Here is a 20,322-nt window from a genome sequence, read left to right on the forward strand (position 1 = left end):
AGTTCCAAGCAGAAGCAAACCGGAAACCATGTTGTTCACAGAAAGCGCTATTTTTTTCACGGAAGCACAAGAGGATGTACAACAGGAGCTTCAGCTCCTCAGAGAAGGCTCAAACATTTTAAATGTACTTTACGTGTTTGGACAGAACGTATAGAATACATAAGTGGCTAAGTGGCTCTACTCTACTCTTTTCTACTCTCCTATTTTACTGTTCCTCTTTCGATATTTAGATATACGTTTGTATACTGGCATAATTCCACCTTAGAATTGGAATATAATATATAAGATATACCTTACTGAATTTTCATAATAAAATATGAAATAAAAATGTGATGCATGCACATGTGGTTAAAGTGCTGAGTTTCATGGCTTCATTTTCAGTTATCACAGCAGTTGTGGTTTGCATTTGCTTGAGGTTTTACAGACCTGTTAGGCAAAAGAACTGACAGACATGTCAGTATAAGCTACAGGAAGGAGGGAGGAGCAGTGGGGGAGCATGCACCTTCTGCTTTGATGGGGGTCAAGAAATGAGCCCATGACTCTGGCACTGACGGATGCAAGGCAGAGGGATTGGCATGGCACAGAAAAACCTCCCAGGAGACAATTAGAACAGGAAGCCAGAAAGGAAAACAGTCTTTCACCCAGAGGAAGAAAACTCACTGGGCTTGTGACACAACACCCACACAGAGTAAGAGACCCAAACACTCACAGGAGGGACAGGCCGATAGGGCGCACGCACGCTTTCTTACGTGGATGACCAACTTAAGCAACATTTGGAGTTTTTTGCTTTGTATAATTGGAGTTTCTTTTTCTTCCTGCGTGCAAAGGGCTGAGCGGAATTGGGTATTTCACTTCTTCATTTTGTATAAATGTACATTTCACCACTTTATTCATTATTCTTCACATGCCACACTGAGGAACACGACAAGGAAACGATAAGAAGGTAAGAAACTGATGGCTTCTGCATATACTTCACTTCAGATAACAATTCCATAGGGCCTAAGTGAGATTAATAAAAGAAATAAAAGAAAAGTACATATGGATAAACTTTAAAAAAATAATTAAAATTTGCAAAATGCCAAATTTTTATAAATGATATAAATATGCAGAAAATGTGAACACTTTCCACAATTACAAATAGATCATTTGGTGTTGTGGCTACTACAATTTGTAACACTCACCTTCAACTGCTTACTCCAATTAAGGGTCGTGGGGGGCTGCAGCCTATCCCAGCAGTCATAGGTCGTAAGGCGGGGTACACCCTGGACAGGACGTCAGTCTGTCTCAGGGCCACATTCATACCCACACACACACCTATGGACAATTAAAGTTTCCAATTCACCTAATCTGCCTGTCTTTGAATGTGGGAGGAAGCCAACCTGGATGAAACCCACGCAAACACGGGGAGAGCATGCAAACTCCACACAGAAAGGCCACGGGTGGGTATCGATCTTATGGCCTGATGTAAACATTGCTAACAACTAAGCTACCATGCTGCCCCAATTTGTACCAAACTTGATATTTTCTTTTGTTTGTTTGTTGTTGTTGTTGTTGTTTATTATGAATTTATTTTTAAATGATCATCAGCATCTCTCTTAGTGCTGAAATCTATTGCTTTTTATTTGAAAGGACATTTGTAACTTAATGACAGCACAAATCACCACTCATTACACCCAAATGATGCAGAACAACACGGTGAACTTTAAAGTAGATGCATGTATCACATAAACATTGGCCAATATCTATGAGGAATCCTTCCACCACCTTCTGACAGGAAAATAGGGTCCAGCCTGGTTCGAGTAAGATGTACAGTGCATCCAGAAACTATTCAAAGCCTCACTTTTTTCACATTTTTAATGATGCAGTCTCATTCAAAATGTGGTGAAATTCATTTTTTCCTCAAAATTTTACACACAATACCCCATAATGACAAAGTGAAAAACATTTTACTACTACTACTACTACTATAGTAGTAGTAGTAGTAGTAGTAGTAATAATAATAATAATAATAATTATTATTATTATTATTATTACTTATATTTTGTCATTTGATTTGTAGATGGCCCACAATGGAAATAAGTGTTTCCTTCTTGTGTGATCCATGTATTTTTAATGTATTTACAATTATATTATGTACTTACATTGAACTTACTCAATGCACGCATTGAGTAAGTACACATGCACGTATACACGGACACAAGTGCCACCTCTCTTTTAATATATAGGTGATTTTCCACTCCCTGGTAGAATGGCATGGGATTTAAAAAATGTAATTATCAACATCCATTGTTCAGTGTTTTTAGCTAATATCCGGAGTTTCTCCAAAAATATTTGTCCTATCAACCTTCCGTTTTAGCACCATTCATCTTTGATCCAAAATACATAAGCATACCAAACAGCAAATGTTAGCTTTCACCAGTTTGTCCATGATCGAAGTTATACTCATGCACACACACATACATGTATACAGAGGCCACTTGGGTTTTAATATATAGATGATTTACTGCCTCCTGTTGGAATGGTGTGTGAAGCCAGCACTTAATTTTCAATGTCCATTGTTCAGTGTTGTTAGCTACTATCTGTAGGTTCTCCAAAAATATTAGTCCTATTAACTTTCCATTTTTGCAACATTCAGCCTTGACCCAAAATACATATAAGCATACCAAATGGCACGTCAGCTTTCCCCTGTTTTTCCATGATAGAAGCCATACACATGCACACATGCATGCATATACACACACAGAGGCCAAGTGGTTATTAATATATATGAATGAATGAATGGATTTATTCGGCACACACACAAATCCGAAAGAACAGAAACATACCAATAATATGAATGTTATATAAACAAGCCTGTGAGTCCGAAAGGGTGTGGGCAGAAAAAAAGCTTATCAATGCCCACCCCTGCTAGAATGAGTCCAACAATTATAACAGTCATAACAACATATACACAAATTCACAACACACTACATATCAACACAGACATACACTTCAATATTCAATTACATTTCAATTCATGTATAAGTATGCTATGTATAAAGCGCCAAATCACAGCAAACTTGGCCCAAGTCACTCCATATTAACCCTGCCGACCCCCAGAACAAGCACTAGGCAACTGTGTTGAGGAAAAACTCCCTCTTAGGAAGAAACCTCAAGCAGACCAGGCTCTAGGGGGTGAACCTCTGCTTGGGCCGTGCATATATACCTGTATATGTACATACATACACACACATTATATACATATATACACAGACATATACACACTCACATATATACCTATATACATACCCACTAACACATAAATAAATATACACTACATATATATACACATACATACATTTATACCTACACATACATATACATACCCCTACACATATACACATATATATACACGTACACATATACATACATACATACACACACACACATGTATACATATATACACATACATACTACATATATGCATATACATATATACACACACACATACACGTACATATACATACATATTGACTGATTGATCATTTATTTTGAGTTTTACAAAATAAGCATTTCTTTGACATCTACATTTACCCACATTGGGTTGAAAAGAACAGGAGATACAAACATACACGCATACATACCCGCGCACTTCACCCGAAAAGGGGTGGGATGAAGACGAACTTATTTAATCCCACCTCCAAATACCTATACGTTATTACGACTACCGAGTGTGACCAATATTCCTTTTTTATTACTATGTAATTGATATCATATATTAGTGATGAGGATCTATAATAATAATAATAATAATAATAATAATAATAATGATGATGATAAAAACAATTCCCACCATAATAGACAGTAATAATGACAATAATTGTCAATCAAAAAAAAAATTATTTTTCTATTATTATTATTACTACCATTTTTTTTAATTGCTATTCATATTGCTGGTGTCATTCCTTAAGCCATTTTCATATGTCAATAAATTCCCCACATTTACTCAGAAAATGACTATTTAAAAGTACTATTCTTGTGTGTGTCGATGGTAATTCTGTCTCAATATATATATATATATATATATATATATATATATATATATATATATATATATATATATATATATATATATATATATATATACGAGGTCTGTCCGTAAAGTATAGGTCCTTTTTATTTTTTTCAAAAACTATATGGATTTCATTCATATGTTTTTACATCAGACATGCTTGAACCCTCGTGCGCATGCGTGAGTTTTTCCACGCCTGTCGGTGACATCATTCGCCTGTGAGCACTCCTTGTGGGAGGAGTCGTCCAGCCCCTCGTCGGAATTCCTTTGTCTGAGAAGTTGCTGAGAGACTGGCGCTTTGTTTGATCAAAATTTTTTCTAAACCTGTGAGAAACATCGAAGTGGACATGGTTCGAAAAATTAAGCTGGTCTTCAGTGAAAATTTTAACAGCTGATGAGAGATTTTGAGGTGATTCTGTCGCTTTAAGGACTTTTCACGGTGCGAGACGTCGCGCAGCGCTCCCAGGCAGCGTCATCAGCCTGTTTCAAGCTTAAAACCTCCACATTTCAGGCTCTATTGATCCAGGACGTCGTGAGAGAACAGAGAAGTTTCAGAAGAAGTCGGTTTCAGCATTTTATCCGGATATTCCACTGTTAAAGGAGATTTTTTTAATGAAAGACGTGCGGGCGGATTGCAGCGTCGGCTCGCAGCTGCCGCGACGCTCCGCCACAGGAAAAACACCTCAGTTGGAAGCCTTAAGGACAAGTTGGAACATCTCCAGCTGATAAACAATTTCTCATATACTCACTCCACTGAAAGCCATCAAAAGCCAACTGGATTTTAACAAATGGTTATCAACACGGAGGTGTTTTTCCTGTGCCGCCGCGCCGCGTCGGCTGCGGTTCGACGCGCGGACCCGTCCGCACGTCTTTCATTAAAAAAAATCTCCTTTAACAGTGGAATATCCGGATAAAATGCTGAAACCGACTTCTTCTGAAACTTCTCTGTTCTCTCACGACGTCCTGGATCAACAGAGCCTGAAATGTGGAGGTTTTAAGCTTGAAACAGGCTGACGACGCTGCCTGAGAGCGCTGAGCGACGTCTCGCACCGTGAAAAGTCCTTAAAGCGACAGAATCACCTCAAAATCTCTCATCAGCTGTTAAAATTTTCACTGAAAACCAGCTTAATTTTTCGAACCGTGTCCACTTCGATGTGTCTCACAGGTTTAGAAAAAATTTTGATCAAACAAAGCGCCAGTCTCTTAGCAACTTCTCAGACAAAGGAATTCCGACGAGGGGCTGGACGACTCCTCCCACAAGGAGTGCTCACAGGCAAATGACGTCACCGACAGGCATGGAAAAACTCACGCATGCGCACGAGGGTTCAAGCATGTCTGACGTAAAAACATATGAATGAAATCCATATAGTTTTTGAAAAAAATAAAAAGGACCTATACTTTACGGACAGCCCTCGTATATATATATATACATACACATCATACATGCGAACATACATACACAAAATACACACATACATCACCTATACACACATGTATACACATAATACATATACATATATACAATTATGCTACATTCATTTTATTTTATTAATTCAATTACCTTAACTTTTTTATTAATTTATCATTATCATTATTATTTATCATTATCATTATTATTATTATTATTTTCTCTCTTTTTTCCCCCCTTCCCCTCCTTCCCCATTTGTCATGTGTGTGGTGCATTAAAAGATGCAAAGTATTTTGTAAACGTGCTGCCAGAGAGGGGTCGCCCCTTGACACAGGTCCACCCTTTGCTGAATGTCCTAGGCTCTGCATTAAAAGACAAGGTTTTGGAGTCTGCTGGCAGAAGGGGGAGACCTTTGAGCAACAGACCCCCACTTGCCGACCCTGATCTGGTGATAATGATGTAAGCGATGTAAGAGGGGGAAACAAGGAGGAAAGAAAAGGAAAAGTCTTTTTATGTATCAATAAACTTACATATGTACATATTTTTATAAATGTAAACATAAATATACATATATGTATATATACATACATACACACCCACATATACATACATATTATACATACACACATACACATATATATATATATATACGTACATACATACATACACACACATACATACATACACACACGCATACACACATATATACGCATACATATATACATACATACATATACATGTTTCCCCCTCTCTCTAAGTTATTACCATCATCACCATACTTCTATTTGACTAGCATTTCAACTACAGGATCATGATGTATAAAAATAATACTTTTGACCATGGTTACGACACCGGCAATAACAGGTATTATGCAAATATGTTAACATCTATTATATTAACAAACCTATAGTAAGATTTTATTATCATTATTATCATTTTTTTTTTATAATATAGTTTATAATTATGGCTATGATATATATAATTAAATTGATGTACAGGATAATTCCAGGTATTTTATGAAAGTTTGTGTGTCCTAGCGAGACCCCTTCTATTGCTGACAAGGCAAAAAAGCAAAGGTAAATTAACTAGAAATAAATTAAAAAGATGTGACGATCACGCACCTCTCTCCTCATTCATGTATTTCAACAGAACCATTTCTTTGTATCTTTTTTTGAATTGATGGATGTTAGGACATCGCTTGAGCTAAGGTGCCAAACTATTCCACAGCTTAATGCCACACACGGACACACAGAAACTTTTCCTGGTAGTTCTCACTGCCTTGACTTTAAAGTTACCACATCCCCTCAAGTTATAGCTTCCTTCTCTCTGGGTGAAGAGACTCAGAATATTACTGGGTAATGAGTTTTTACTGGCTTTATATAATTGTGCAGTGTGAAAATTAACCAGATCTGGCATTTTCAACAATTTGGATTGCAAAAATAGACTATTTGTATGATCAAGATATCCTACCTTATAGATGATTATTATTGCCCGCTTTTGGATTATACAGAGGGGATGTAGCAAACTTTTGTAATTGTTACCCCAGATTTCTATACAATATGTTAAGTAAGGAGAGATTAAAGAACAGTACAATAAATATAATGCATTATGATCCAGAAAATATTTTGCTTTGTACATAATAGAGACATTCTTGGAAACTTTTTTATGTATGTGGCTGATATGAGACTTCCAGCTTAATTTACTATCGATGGTTATCCCTAAAAATTTGACTTCTGACACTTTATTTCGACACCGTCTATATTTATTGGTAAATTAGAATTGACATTATGATTTCCAAAAAAGATGACTTTAGTCTTCTTTATATTTAGGGATAATTTATTAATATTCAACCAAGTTTTCAGCTTAATTAATTCACTATTTACCACATTAATAAGTTTGCTATAGTTATCACTGGAATAGAATATATTGGTATCATCTGCAAATAATAATAATTTTAATAATTGTGACACATTAAATATGTCATTTATATAAAGATTAAAAAAAAATGTGGACCCAGTATGGATCCCTGTGGGACCCCACAAGGGATGCCCAAACACCCAGATTTAAATGCACCTATCTGCACATCTCCGTTAAATAGCTTTGAATCCAGTTCCAAGCCACTCCCCTGATACCATATCTTTCCAATTTATTGAGTAGAATTGAGTGATTGTGTCAAACGCTTTCTTTAAATCAATGAATATTCCAACTATATAGTTTTTACTATCTAAGGTGTTTGTAATCTCTTCTATTGCTTCAATTATTGCAAGTGAAGTTGACCTACCAGACCTAAACCCATATTGACATTCGTTAATTAGGTTATATTTTTCTATAAAGGATCCTAACCTGTTGTTAAAAAGCTTTTCTAAAATTTTGGAAAATTGTGGAAGTAGAGAGACCGGTCTGTAGTTTGTGAAGATATGTTTATTTCCATTTTTGTATAGTGGAATAACTTTTGCCATCTTCATTTTGATCGGGAATGTCCCAGTTTGAAATGACAAGTTACATATATAGACTAGCGCATTACCCATGGGGATCCATGGGATCTAGATTGGGTAGTGTTTATAAGATAGGTACACTCTAAAACATTGCATTTTGTTTAGTTATGTCCACTTACTACCTCTCTTTAACATAAAGCGCTCTTACAAGTTTTGGATGTTGAACTCAACTTTACAAGCTGAGTTGAGTTGTAAAGTTGAGTTCAACATTCAAAACTTGTAAGAGCTCTTTAAGTTAAAGAGAGGTACCAAGTGGACATAACTAAACAAGCTGCAATATTTTAGAGTGTAGCTGGCATTTTTCAAGGGTGGTAATAAACTCTGCAAAGTTTCTATAATGAATGAATGAATGAATGAATGAATGAATGAATGAATGAAAACTGTTTATTTCGAACATTTGATACAACAACAATTACAAGATAGATCAGTAAAGACAACAACAAAAAAGTTCCTACTGTGTACCCAACATGTCCGAAAAGGGGTAGGGTGAAGCATCAGCTTATTTATCCCTACCCCTTCTTCCCCACAACCAGTAATACCCTTTGCCACATATACACATAGATTCCTACACACCTAAACCGATATCAATATATATATATATATATATATATATATATACATATACATACACATATATATATACATACACACATCAACATACATACACATATACATACACATATATACACATATACATATATACACATATATATACACAAACATAAATATACACCTACACATACCTACTTACATACAAAATACTATATATTTACAAGCCGAAGCAAAAAACAAAAACACCCTAACCCTCATTACCCTTCCTCCTCCCTATACCCAGAAAAAAACATATTTTTGTACCGCTGTTTGAACTGGGTCATGCTTGGACATTGCTTGAGCCCCACTCCCAATCTGTTCCACATCCTCACCCCACAGACAGAAATACAGAAACCTTTTAATGTTGTTCGTGCCCACTGATGCTTTAAATTAAATTTCCCCCTCAGACTGTAATCCCCTGATCTGTTAAAAAACATATTTTTAATATTTGCTGGAAGTAAATTGTTTATTGCTTTATACACAATTTGTACTGTTTGAAAATGAACCAAGTCTGTGAATTTTAAGAATTTGGATTGTAAAAATAGTGGATTTGTATGATCTCTATAGCCAGTATTATGAATAATTCTTATAGCTCTTTTCTGCATTACTGATAGTGATTGTGTTGTACCTTTATAAGTATTACCCCATACCTCTGCACAGTACTGTAAATATGGTAAAACCAGTGAGCAGTAAAGAATGCGGAGTGAGTTGTGGTCCAGAATATGTTTCGCTTTGTTTAGAACTGAAATGCTTCTTGACAGTTTACTTTGTATATGTTTTATATGAGTCTTCCAGTTTATCTTATCATCTATTATCACCCCCAGAAACTTATTTTCATGTACCCTTTCAATATCTACCCCCTCGACTTGTAACTGAACCTGTATGTCTGTATTACAATAGCCAAATAACATGTATTTTGTTTTACTTAAGTTTAATGATAATTTGTTTCTGTCAAACCATATTTTCAATTTTCCCATTTCTATACTGATCCTCCTCAGTAACTCCTGCAAATCCCCCCCTGAACAAAAAATGCTTGTGTCATCTGCAAATAATACTAATTTTAATATTTTGGAAACATTGACAATATCATTTATATAAATTAGAAACAGTTTTGGACCCAATACTGACCGCTGTGGGACGCCACAAGCATTGTCCAAGCATGATGATGTATATTCCCCCAACTTCACAAACTGTTTTCTGTTACTTAAGTAGCTTCTCACCCAGTGCAACACCAACCCCCTAATCCCATACTGTTCAAGTTTATTGATTAATATGTCATGATTAATTGTATCAAAAGCCTTTTTAAGGTCTATAAATATTCCAACTGAATGTAATTTGTGGTCTATGGCGTTTGTAATCTCCTCAACTGATTCTATTAATGCAAGTGATGTTGAACTATGTGCTCTGAATCCATATTGACTATCAGTAAGTAATTTATGTTTATTTATGAATTTGTCTAATCTATTATTGAATAACTTTTCTAATAATTTGGAAAATTGTGGAAGCAAAGAAACAGGTCTATAATTTGTGAAGTGGTGTCTATCCCCAGTCTTATACAGCGGCACAACCTTAGCTATTTTCATTTGATTGGGAAATTTACCGGTTTGAAATGATAAGTTACAGATGTATGTTAATGGTTCTACAATCCATTCAATGACCTGTTTTACCACCACCATATCAATTTCATTTAAATCGGTAGATGTTTTATATTTACAATTATTCACAATGTCTATAATTTCATTTCCATCCACTGCTGTGAGGAACATTGAACAGGGATTTCTTTCTATAAGATTATTATCCCAATCCTCAGATTGGGAATCGGGAATTTTTTCTGCCAAGCTTGGTCCAATATTTACAAAAAAATTATTAAAACCGTTGACTACCTCATCCTTATTTTCCTTCTTGACATTATTATCAATGAAATACTGAGGGTAACTCTGTTTTTTATTACCATTTTTGATAATGCTATTTAATATATCCCATATTCCTTTAATATTGTTTTTGTTATTATATAATATGTTACTATAATATTCCTTCCTACATACCCGTATAATATTAGTTAATCTATTTTTGTATTTCTTATATCTATTTTCTGCCTCTTTAGTCTTTAGTTTTATGAATTCTCTATACAGTGTATTTTTCTTATTACATGCATTTCGTAACCCTTTCGTCATCCATGGTCGAGCTTGGATTTTTTGTTTTCTGTAGTCTTGTTTAATTGGACAATTTTTATCATATAATGATGTAAATATTTGTAAAAAAGTTTCATATGCACTATCAACATCACTTTCACTGTATACCTTTTCCCAGTTTTGCTCCTGTAAATCCTTCTTTAGTGTGTTCATGTTTTCCTCTGTCCGCACTCGCCTGTATTTTATTTTCTCCTCTGGCTGATTCCGCCGATGGTTTCTATTATAAACGATGAAAACTGGTAGATGATCACTAATGTCATTGATTAATAATCCACTCACAGTGTTATTCTCAATATCATTGCTGAATATATTATCAATTAAGGTGGCACTATGGGATGTAATTCTGCTTGGCCTGGTGATTTTTGGATATAAACTCATACTGTACATTATACTGATAAATTCATCTGTTATTTTATGCTTATTTGGATTGAGCAGATCAATATTTAAGTCACCACAAATGAACACAGTTTTTTGATTCGTTTTTGAGAACATTTTTCCCATACAGTCAGTGAATGTTTCAATACTAGATCCTGGTGTTCTATATATACAGCTGACTAATACATTTTTGCTTTTTTCTTCACATATTTCAATAGTTATACATTCTAATAAGTTATCAATCACAGTTGTCATATTGTCTACTATTTTATAATCCATGTTCTTATCCACATACACAGCCACTCCTCCTCCACTCTTATTTTTTCTGTTTACACAATTAAATTCATATCCATCCAGTTCAAAATCCATTCCTTTATCTTCATTGATCCATGTTTCTGATATAGCAATTATGTTAAATATTTTTTTAAACTGACTTAAATATTCTTTAATGTTGTTAAAGTTTGCATATAGACTTCTGCTGTTGAAATGGATTATTGATAATTTGTTATCCGTTTTAATGATCCGATTAAACTGTTCATCTGTATAATAGCAACAACTGTCATTGATATTTGAGAAGAAATTATTGTCCGGGTCTATATCGTGCTCCAAGTCCAGTACATTGTGGTCTGTGTATTTAAATGTTCTCAGTTCTACTTTTCCATGATCAGCAATCCTTTGAGTTATATCCTTCTTGTCTCCAGATGTAGATGAATAGGTAGTAGATGAATAGGTTCCTCTGGTCTGTGTCATGGTGTTGTGATGTGTTTGTGTCCTCATACCTTATTGGTCATATTTGTCCAGATCCTCGCTTTAAGAAACACTATTGTTCATATTTGTCCAGCTCCTCGATGTTCCTTATTGCCATGACTTTTGCTTGTTCTGGTGATCCGTTCAGTTTGATGAATATTTTACAGTTTGAAGTCCATGTGTGCTGGATTTTTCCCTGTTTCTTCAAGAAGCGTGCTTTCCTGGCGATGTCGGCATTCCGTTTGGTGAGATGTTCATTGATGAATACGTTTGTCCCTTTCAGTTTTCTTCCTTGTTTTAACAGTGCTGTTTTGTGTTTTCTGTTGATGAATCTCATGATGACGGTTCGTTTATCACCGTCATTTCTCCGGGGCAGAGGGTGGCACGCTTCAATGTTATTTAAATCCATTTCTATACCTTTAGATAGGAGGAAATCAGCAACCTGTTTTTCCACAGAGCTGACCTCCTGTTCACTGGGCTCCCCTCCGCTCTCATCTGTTACCGCCCGTGCGTAGGACCGTGGTTTGATATGAAGACCTGTGATGATGACGTCGTTAATTCTGGTGTACTGCTCCAATTCAGCCACTCTATTTTCCAGCTGCACCAGATGCCGGTCTTTCTCGGCATTCTGGAGCCGTAATGCCTTCACCTCCTCCACCAGATCCATAATTGATTTCTGTTGCTGCTTCACAACAGAAATCTCCTCTGATAGAAAGTCCAGAGATTTTTTAATATCGTCACCTTCCTCCGCTGTCAGAACCTTCTTAGGCCCCATGGTCGGCTTATGAGCAGCTTGTCGATCGCCGATGTTAACAGCCTGCGTTGTTTGTCACCGGGATGGATCTGCACTGCGCTGGTGCCGCGCGGCCTCGGTGTTTCCGCGCTGATGGATCCGCGGTGGCTGCACGAGGCCTCGGGGAAGCGGCACTCGTGACGCGCGGCTCTAATGACGCAGCGCGCGGCCTCAGTGAATTCACCACGTTGGGCCTCGGACGTTGTTGCTGTCCAGTCGCGGGGCTAAGTTGCCGGTTGAGGTGGTATTCCCACTGTCCGGGTTGGCAAACACCGGCGTGGCAGATGGCAACTACAAACACCACCTCTGAAAACTCAGGTACAAACTTTTTGCAGCTCGCTCTGACGACACGCAGCTCTGACTGATTGTGACTGACGCCGTACAAACCGTACAATCTCTCCCCGATAGTTGATTCCAACTCACACGTGTGTGAGTCCAGAATGTTTTTAGAATCTTAGACCTGAGACCTCAACATTTTTTAAGGAAGACCTCAACCATTTTATTTCCTGTAATGATGTATTTTTTATGTTAATTTACTGTCTTTATGTATTTACAAATTGTTTAGTTTCTTGTTATCATATACACATTATTATTATTATTATTACTTCTATTTTGATTGATTTGATTTTAAACGGACCACAATGGAAATAAGTGTTTTCACTTTTTACCATATCAAGTTTATTTATAAACCACCTTAAAATAGCCAGCACTGACACAAGGTTCTATACACTACAAACATAAAACAAATTAAGATACAATATCATAACAAAGAACAAAATAAAACTAAAAATGCAATTAAAACATTATCAAACTAAACCTCACTGGTGTCAAAAGCCAAGAAAAAAATAGTTTTTAAATGAACTTTAAAAATAACCAAAGAAGGTGCCTCCCTAACACCCAGAGGCAAGCTGTTCCACAGTTTGGGAGCAGTAACAGCAAATCCCGGTCCCCCCTGAGCTTCCTTTTCAAACTTGGCACTTCCAGAAGCAGCTGGTCAGCAGACCTGAGAGACCAACAAGGTATATAAGGATGAAGAAGCCCAGAGAGGTACGACGGAGCCAAACCAACAGACTTCAAGACAAACATAAGAATTTTAAAATGAACCACAAAATATACCAACAACCAGTGAAGTGAGGCCAGGACAGGAGTCATATGTGCTCTCCCTTGAGTTCTGTCAGAAGGCTCATTGCAGCATTCTGGATCAACTGCAAACTGGAGAGAAACTACTGATCTACTCCCACATAATGTGAATTGCAGTAGTCCAGCCGAGATGAAACAAACACATGAATAACTATCTCAAAGTGTTGCCTGGAAAGAAAAAGTTTCACTGTTGCAGATGTTTCAAATGATAAAAACTAGATTTTACCATGACTGCAATTTCACTGCCCATTTTGAGATCACCCTCCATCTTAAAACCATGATTTACAATAACAGGTTTAAAATATGCTTCCAAATCAAAAGAAGAGTCATCCATGTATTTTTAACGTATTTACAATTATATTATGTACTTACATTGAAGGTGTGTGTGGATCGGGAGGTCTGGTCGGCTTTGCTTCAACTGCTGCCCCCGCAACCCGACTCCAGATAAAGTGGAAGAAAATGGATGGATGGATGGATGGATGGATGGATGGATGGATGGATGGACTTACACTGAATGTACAAAATAAAATCACACAGTCATGCACGCATGCACACACGCATACAGAGACACCACTTCTCTATTAATATATTGCTGATTTGCATGAGTCCAGTGTGTAATTATTGACGTCCAAGGTTCAGTGTTGTTAACTAATATCCGTAGTTTCGCCAAAAATATTAGTCTTATCAATGTTCTGTTTTGGCAGTGTTCATCCTTGACCCAAAACACATACGCATACCATACCAATGCAAATATCAGCTCTCCCCTGTTTGTCTGTGATCGATACACACGCACGCACACATACATGTACACAGATGCCATTTCTCTTTCAGTATAATGTGGCGAGCTGTGGGGGAAAACGAAAACCCAGCCAGAGCTTTTTATCTTTTTTATCTTTTCTGCTTTCTGCCACAAGCAGGTGCTTATATTTTTACACAACCACAAACAGAGACAGTGGCGGAACACATCAAATGCAGTTCACTTCACACTCATGGTAACAGCAAGATGACACTTAAGTAAACTGACTAAACCAATTGAATTCCAAAAACACAATAAATCAATAACACAAACAACAGTATTAAACTAACATGAACCACAAGAATAATATTTAAAACCTTGAACTCCCATGGTTCATTACAGCACAAGGTCGATTGTTCAATGTTGTTAGCTAATATCACTAATTTCTCCAAAATATTACTCTTATCAACTTTCCGTTTTCGCAGCGTTCATCCTTGACCCAAAATACATAACCATACCGAACGGCAAATGTCAGCTCTCCCCAGTCTCTCCATGATTGAAGCCATACACACGCACGCATACACACACAGAGAGGCCACTTTCCATTTATAAGATAGATAACACCAACAACCAACCAACTTACATCACACTGCCATCATGCTGCCTTCACTCAAATTGGCAGTTGCTGTGTCATATCGCTAAGCATTTCCATGAAATAGAAAGAAGGGTGGACAGAAGAATAGATACCCAGCTACATTAAAACTTTGATAAGTTCTTTTCTGAATGACGTTGATGATTCTCCTGATGTTTGTATAGATGGGTCTACCCAGGGCAACATGATATAACCCTTTTATCTTGAGCTATTCTGCCAAAAATGAAAACCCATAAATACAAAATAAATACAAAATACACTTGGCCAAGATCCTCCCAAAAGCAATGCAGTAATTATATTACATTTTAGGCATGTGTTGCAAAATATAAGGACATTAAAATTACCTTTAAAAATGCAGCACAATAATAAAATGAAGATTACAGATCTTGCAAGATTTTATAAATCCACAGTTAACTGAATTTCTAAAGTAACTAATATATTGTCACATTGTTGTGTCAATATCTTCAGCAAGCACTTGGACACTTTCAGCAAAATAAAAGAACAAAAAAGAAAGAAAAATTGCAGATCAAAGAACATTTTGAACACATATGAAATAATTGGTCAAAAAGAAATATTTTAGAGTCTTCACAAATCTGTTTAAAAAAGTCTCAGCGCTGCCTGAGACGCAAGAAGATCCATCTATGTTCCTGGTCTCCATAACACAGAAAAAGAAACATGCCCTCAAAGATGTTCTTCGAGGGCCCAGCCTAGCCTGTCAACCTGAATTGAGCCACATACTGTCCTCTCTCTCCCAGCCTGTGATTGATTGGCGGCCAAGACGCTGACATCAGCCCATGCGTCAGCCTCACATTGATGTGGTGCGAGCCCTGATCTCCTATTGGTCGTTTAGGACAGGGTATTCCAGTGCTGCTCTCCTACTGGTCATTTAGGAGTGGGAAATTTCACTCCATAATGGAGGCCAGCATCTGGACCAATTCATAGCCCAGCCAGGCTTAAAACAGTACCAGTGACAGATATCATTGGTACTTGCGCCCCTGGTGGTATGATGCTGTATAGCCACAGAGGCACACAGACAAGTCTTCACACAGGTAAAAATCACTGCACTAATTTGTCAATCTTCCGTGGCAGAAGTGTAGCAAAAGTCACGTGTAAAAACACATCCAATTGAGTGACCCAATTTTCACAGATACACGGTGACACATGCATGGATTTTTTTTTTTTTTTTTTTTTTTTTTTTACACATTTGTGGATCTGGTTACACACGCACAGATCAAAATACACATTTGCAAATAGTTGCCTCATACAATAAATAATCAAAACAATGCTGAAAAACATCTCAGTCATCTCAATAAACCATAAATAATTATTTAAAATATCAATATATCTGAAGTCTGCATAAGAAAATGGGCAAATCTTTAGAAACGGTGTGTAATAGTACAACTATAAATATATTTTTCCCTCTTTTTGTCATATCTTTCTCTGGCTTTGTAAACTTGACAAGTTTTACTTGTGTTTTAACACATCTTGTGTATCTCAATCTTTCCAGCAATACTCAACTTACCAAGAAAATGAATGCCACCCTGTCCAACACAACCATGAAGTGTGTTCGGGACACAAGTGTGACTTCTTTGGTGTTCCCCTGTCTGTACAGCATCCTCTTTATCGTCGCCCTGGTACTGAATTTGCTTGCTGCATGGATCTTCTTCCATGTGCCCACCACTTCCACATTTATAGTCTTTTTGAAAAATGTGGTGAGACAACTAAAGTTTTGATTCCTAAATTTGGTTTATCTGTCCAGAACATCCTAATTGAAAAAGATTCTTTCATCTGTAGGTGGTGGCTGACTTGCTGATGACTCTGACCATCCCTGTGAGAGTCCTCAGCGATGCAGGTGTGGGTTTCTGGCAACTGCGTGCCTTCCACTGTCGATACTCTGCCGTCCTCTTCTACGTCACCATGTACATCAGCATCCTGTTGTTGGGCCTCATAAGCTTGGACCGTTATCTGAAGATAGTCAAACCTTTTACGAAGTGCGCCCTGCTGCGCGTGCGTGTTGGGCAGATTGTGAGTGTGGTTGTGTGGGTTGTGATGCTCTCCCTGGCTCTACCCAATGTCATTCTCAGTGGCCAGACCCCAAAGATCTCTGGAGGTAAACTGAAGTGCACCTCCATGAAGAGCAAAGCTGGACTGCTTTGGCATGAAGGATTCAACTATTTTTGTCAGGTAACAATTCATGTATCTGTAGTCAGAAATGCTTAAATTTCAATATGCATAAGAAGTTATTAGGATGAAGAACTTCATCCAAAACTTTGAGTACCTGTTTTTTTCTATTAAATCACAGTCTTCTCCATACCTTGGGGTAGATTGATTTTAAATATAAATGTCAGTCAGGGACAAACAGAGCTCAGCTGACATTTGCTGTTTGGCATGCTTATGTATTTTGGGTCAATGATGAATGGCACCAAAATGGAACACTGATAGGACTAATAGCTTTGGAGAAGCTCTGAATAATACCTAACATTGCTAATTACATTTTAAACTCACACGCCTTTCCAGCAGGGGGCAGTAAATCATGTTAAAAGCGTGAGGGTAAGTGCATATAATTGTAAATACATCAAAAATACATGGATGACACAAGAACATGAAAAGACTTATTTCCATTGTAGTCCATTTAAAAATCAAAAGACAAAATAGAAGTAAAAATAAAATAATAATAGCAATAATAATAATAATAGTGTGTATATGATAACAACAACCTAAACATACTGTTTTTATTTCTTCATAATTGATGTAAATAAAGTCCAAGACATATTCAGTGGCAGCTTTACCATCAGAGAGCCTCGTCCACAACTATCACAAAAGACTCCAAGCTGTCATTGATGTTAAAGGGGACAATACACTGTATTAAGAATGGGGGTATGTATACTTTTAATCTGAGTCATTTGGGTAGTTTCTGTCATCATTATGATTTAAAAAGAGTAAACACAGTTGTTTGACAATAAATGGCTTCACCCAACCACGAACCATGAGTGAAAATAACGTTTTTGTGTTATCATTCATATTCTCTGAAAAATGTCCCAAAACCCAAATTCTGCCAGGGTATGTAAATTTTTTAGCACAACTGTATAATCGTGAAAGTAAGAACAATGTTTTATTCAACTGTAACTGTGGTTATCTTATATATACACCCAACGGCAAATTTGTCATAAATCATAAACTGACCTGCTCAGTTACCATGTTGATACTTTTTTTTTATTACAGACGTACAAATGATGTAAATGTGAATCCATGAGAGAAGTTGTGAATAATCTTTAATATTTTGCTGCTGTGTTTTTTTATTCAGGTGATTTTCTGGGGCACGCTGGCCTTGATGGTGGTTTGCTACACGTTCATCAGCAAGAAGGTGTATGAGTCATACAAAACCTCAAAGAGCAGTTCGGAAACAGCCAGTCGCAAGACCAAAGCAAAGGTCTTTGTGGTAGTTGGAGTGTTTTTTATCTGCTTCGCCCCATTCCACTTTGCACGTGTCCCCTACACACTGACCCAAACACGAAACGCAGTGAGTCACTGCCAGGCACAGAATGCACTCTATGTTGCTAAGGAAACCACCCTGTGGCTATCAGCCACAAATGTCTGTCTGGATCCACTTATCTACGTGTTCCTGTGCAAGGTGTTTAGAAAACGTCTCACAGCTACTTTCAGCCGTAAACCACTTCACAAAAGCATCACCGAGTCTGCCACAGCAACATCAACTCAGCTGGAAATGTCACAGATGGCTCAGAGCAGCAAAATGCCACATAATGGCTTAGCACAGTAATACAAATATAACATGTATCAGGACATCAGCATCGTCAAAGACAGTTGGATTTGAGACGATGTCTTTGCTCTAATTGTAAATACTTTGTTCCCCAAATCCCAAAACTAACATGTGGGGAGTACAAGCTTATTGGATGGGCAAGTACTCCTGGGGCAATCATACATCTTTACACCGATGATAACCAGTGCTTCAACATCAGTCTCAGATGTCCCTTTTTTTATATTTTACGAAACCGGCACGTTTCGCTTTTATTTGCCAAGCCAGGCCGCATATTACTACAAGGTTGCTTAATATCTTCCGTCACTTCTTGCTCTCTAATCTTACTCAGACTGCACTTTCCTTCTTTTAGACATAACAACTGACAATGCATTTCACAAGCATCACAAAAGATGTGATGGAAGACTGAATGATAATATCTGAGAGCAATAGACACCTTTTAAGATTAAGCCTGTTTGCAATATGATGTACGATAATTATTTTCTGCATACTGTTTCATTTTTGCACTGGAGTTTTAACTTATTTAGAGGTTATGGGGAGGGGGGGTTACACTTAACTCCCGACACAATACATGTCATGATACATCGACACATCGTGCAAAGGCAACAGGCATCGCCTCAAAAAGACAGAGTCATAGAAGGTCAAGCCAGAGTAAATCATAATTACATTATTAAAAATTATTTTTTCCATGTGTATTTTTATTTCTAAATATGTCTTATTCATTTAATATCTTCTGTATAGTGAATGAACTGCATGGTGAATGTAAACAACTGTTTAATTTCATTTGTACATTTAATTATTATTTATGTACATCTGCATCATCATCATCTGATATTGGCATAATAAATCTTTTTTGGGAACCTTCATATTCAGCATATTAAAATTAAAGCTCTTCAAGTCTATTTTTCAGGATGTTAGACCATATACGAGGTCTGTTAGAAATGTATCGGACCTTTTTATTTTTTGTAAAAACCTGATGGATTTGAATCACGTGTGCTTGCATGAGCAAACCTTGAACCTTCGTGCGCATGCGTGAACTTTTTCACGCCTGTCAATTGCGTCATTTGCTGGTAAGCAGCCTTTGTGTGAGGTCGTGTGTTGTGCTCTCGGCAGATTTTCATTGCAAGGAAAATGGCGGAACGAGTGGAGCAGCGCTACTGAAGCAAATTTTGCCAGAAACTGGGCGACAGCCAGGTGGAAACCATTCAGAAGATTCAGACAGCTTTCAGTGGCTTTGTGTGACTATCCAAGAAATTGTGGAAGAGGTGGGCATCATTGTTCGGAGTCCAACATGTCCTGTGAGACTTCAACACGAAGGTGCTTTTGCTCCGCTGTCAGCTTTGGCACGAATTTCACCACCACTCTTT

General features: G+C 37.1%; 1 protein-coding gene across 1 annotated transcript; it reads left to right on the forward strand.

Moving 5' to 3' along the window:
- Nucleotides 1-736: 736 nt before the first annotated feature.
- On the forward strand, nt 737-19,811 carry LOC117508504 (P2Y purinoceptor 13-like). The gene is made up of 4 exons (XM_034168278.1): nt 737-943; nt 16,688-16,892; nt 16,975-17,364; nt 18,485-19,811. Exons 1-4 carry the CDS (start codon nt 870-872, stop codon nt 18,956-18,958), a joined length of 1,143 nt encoding a protein of 380 aa, XP_034024169.1. The 5' UTR covers nt 737-869; the 3' UTR covers nt 18,959-19,811.
- Nucleotides 19,812-20,322: the final 511 nt, after the last annotated feature.

This window comes from Thalassophryne amazonica, chromosome 4, assembly GCF_902500255.1.
Source record: "Thalassophryne amazonica chromosome 4, fThaAma1.1, whole genome shotgun sequence".
Taxonomy (NCBI): domain Eukaryota; kingdom Metazoa; phylum Chordata; class Actinopteri; order Batrachoidiformes; family Batrachoididae; genus Thalassophryne; species Thalassophryne amazonica.

Coding starts and splice junctions, on each gene's coding strand:
- LOC117508504 (XM_034168278.1), top strand. CDS start 870: ATGTACATTTCACCACTTTATTCATTATTCTTCACATGCCACACTGAG. Junction 944..16,687: donor GACAAGGAAACGATAAGAAG/GTAAGAAACTGA, acceptor CAATCTTTCCAG/CAATACTCAACTTACCAAGA. Junction 16,893..16,974: donor TAGTCTTTTTGAAAAATGTG/GTGAGACAACTA, acceptor TTTCATCTGTAG/GTGGTGGCTGACTTGCTGAT.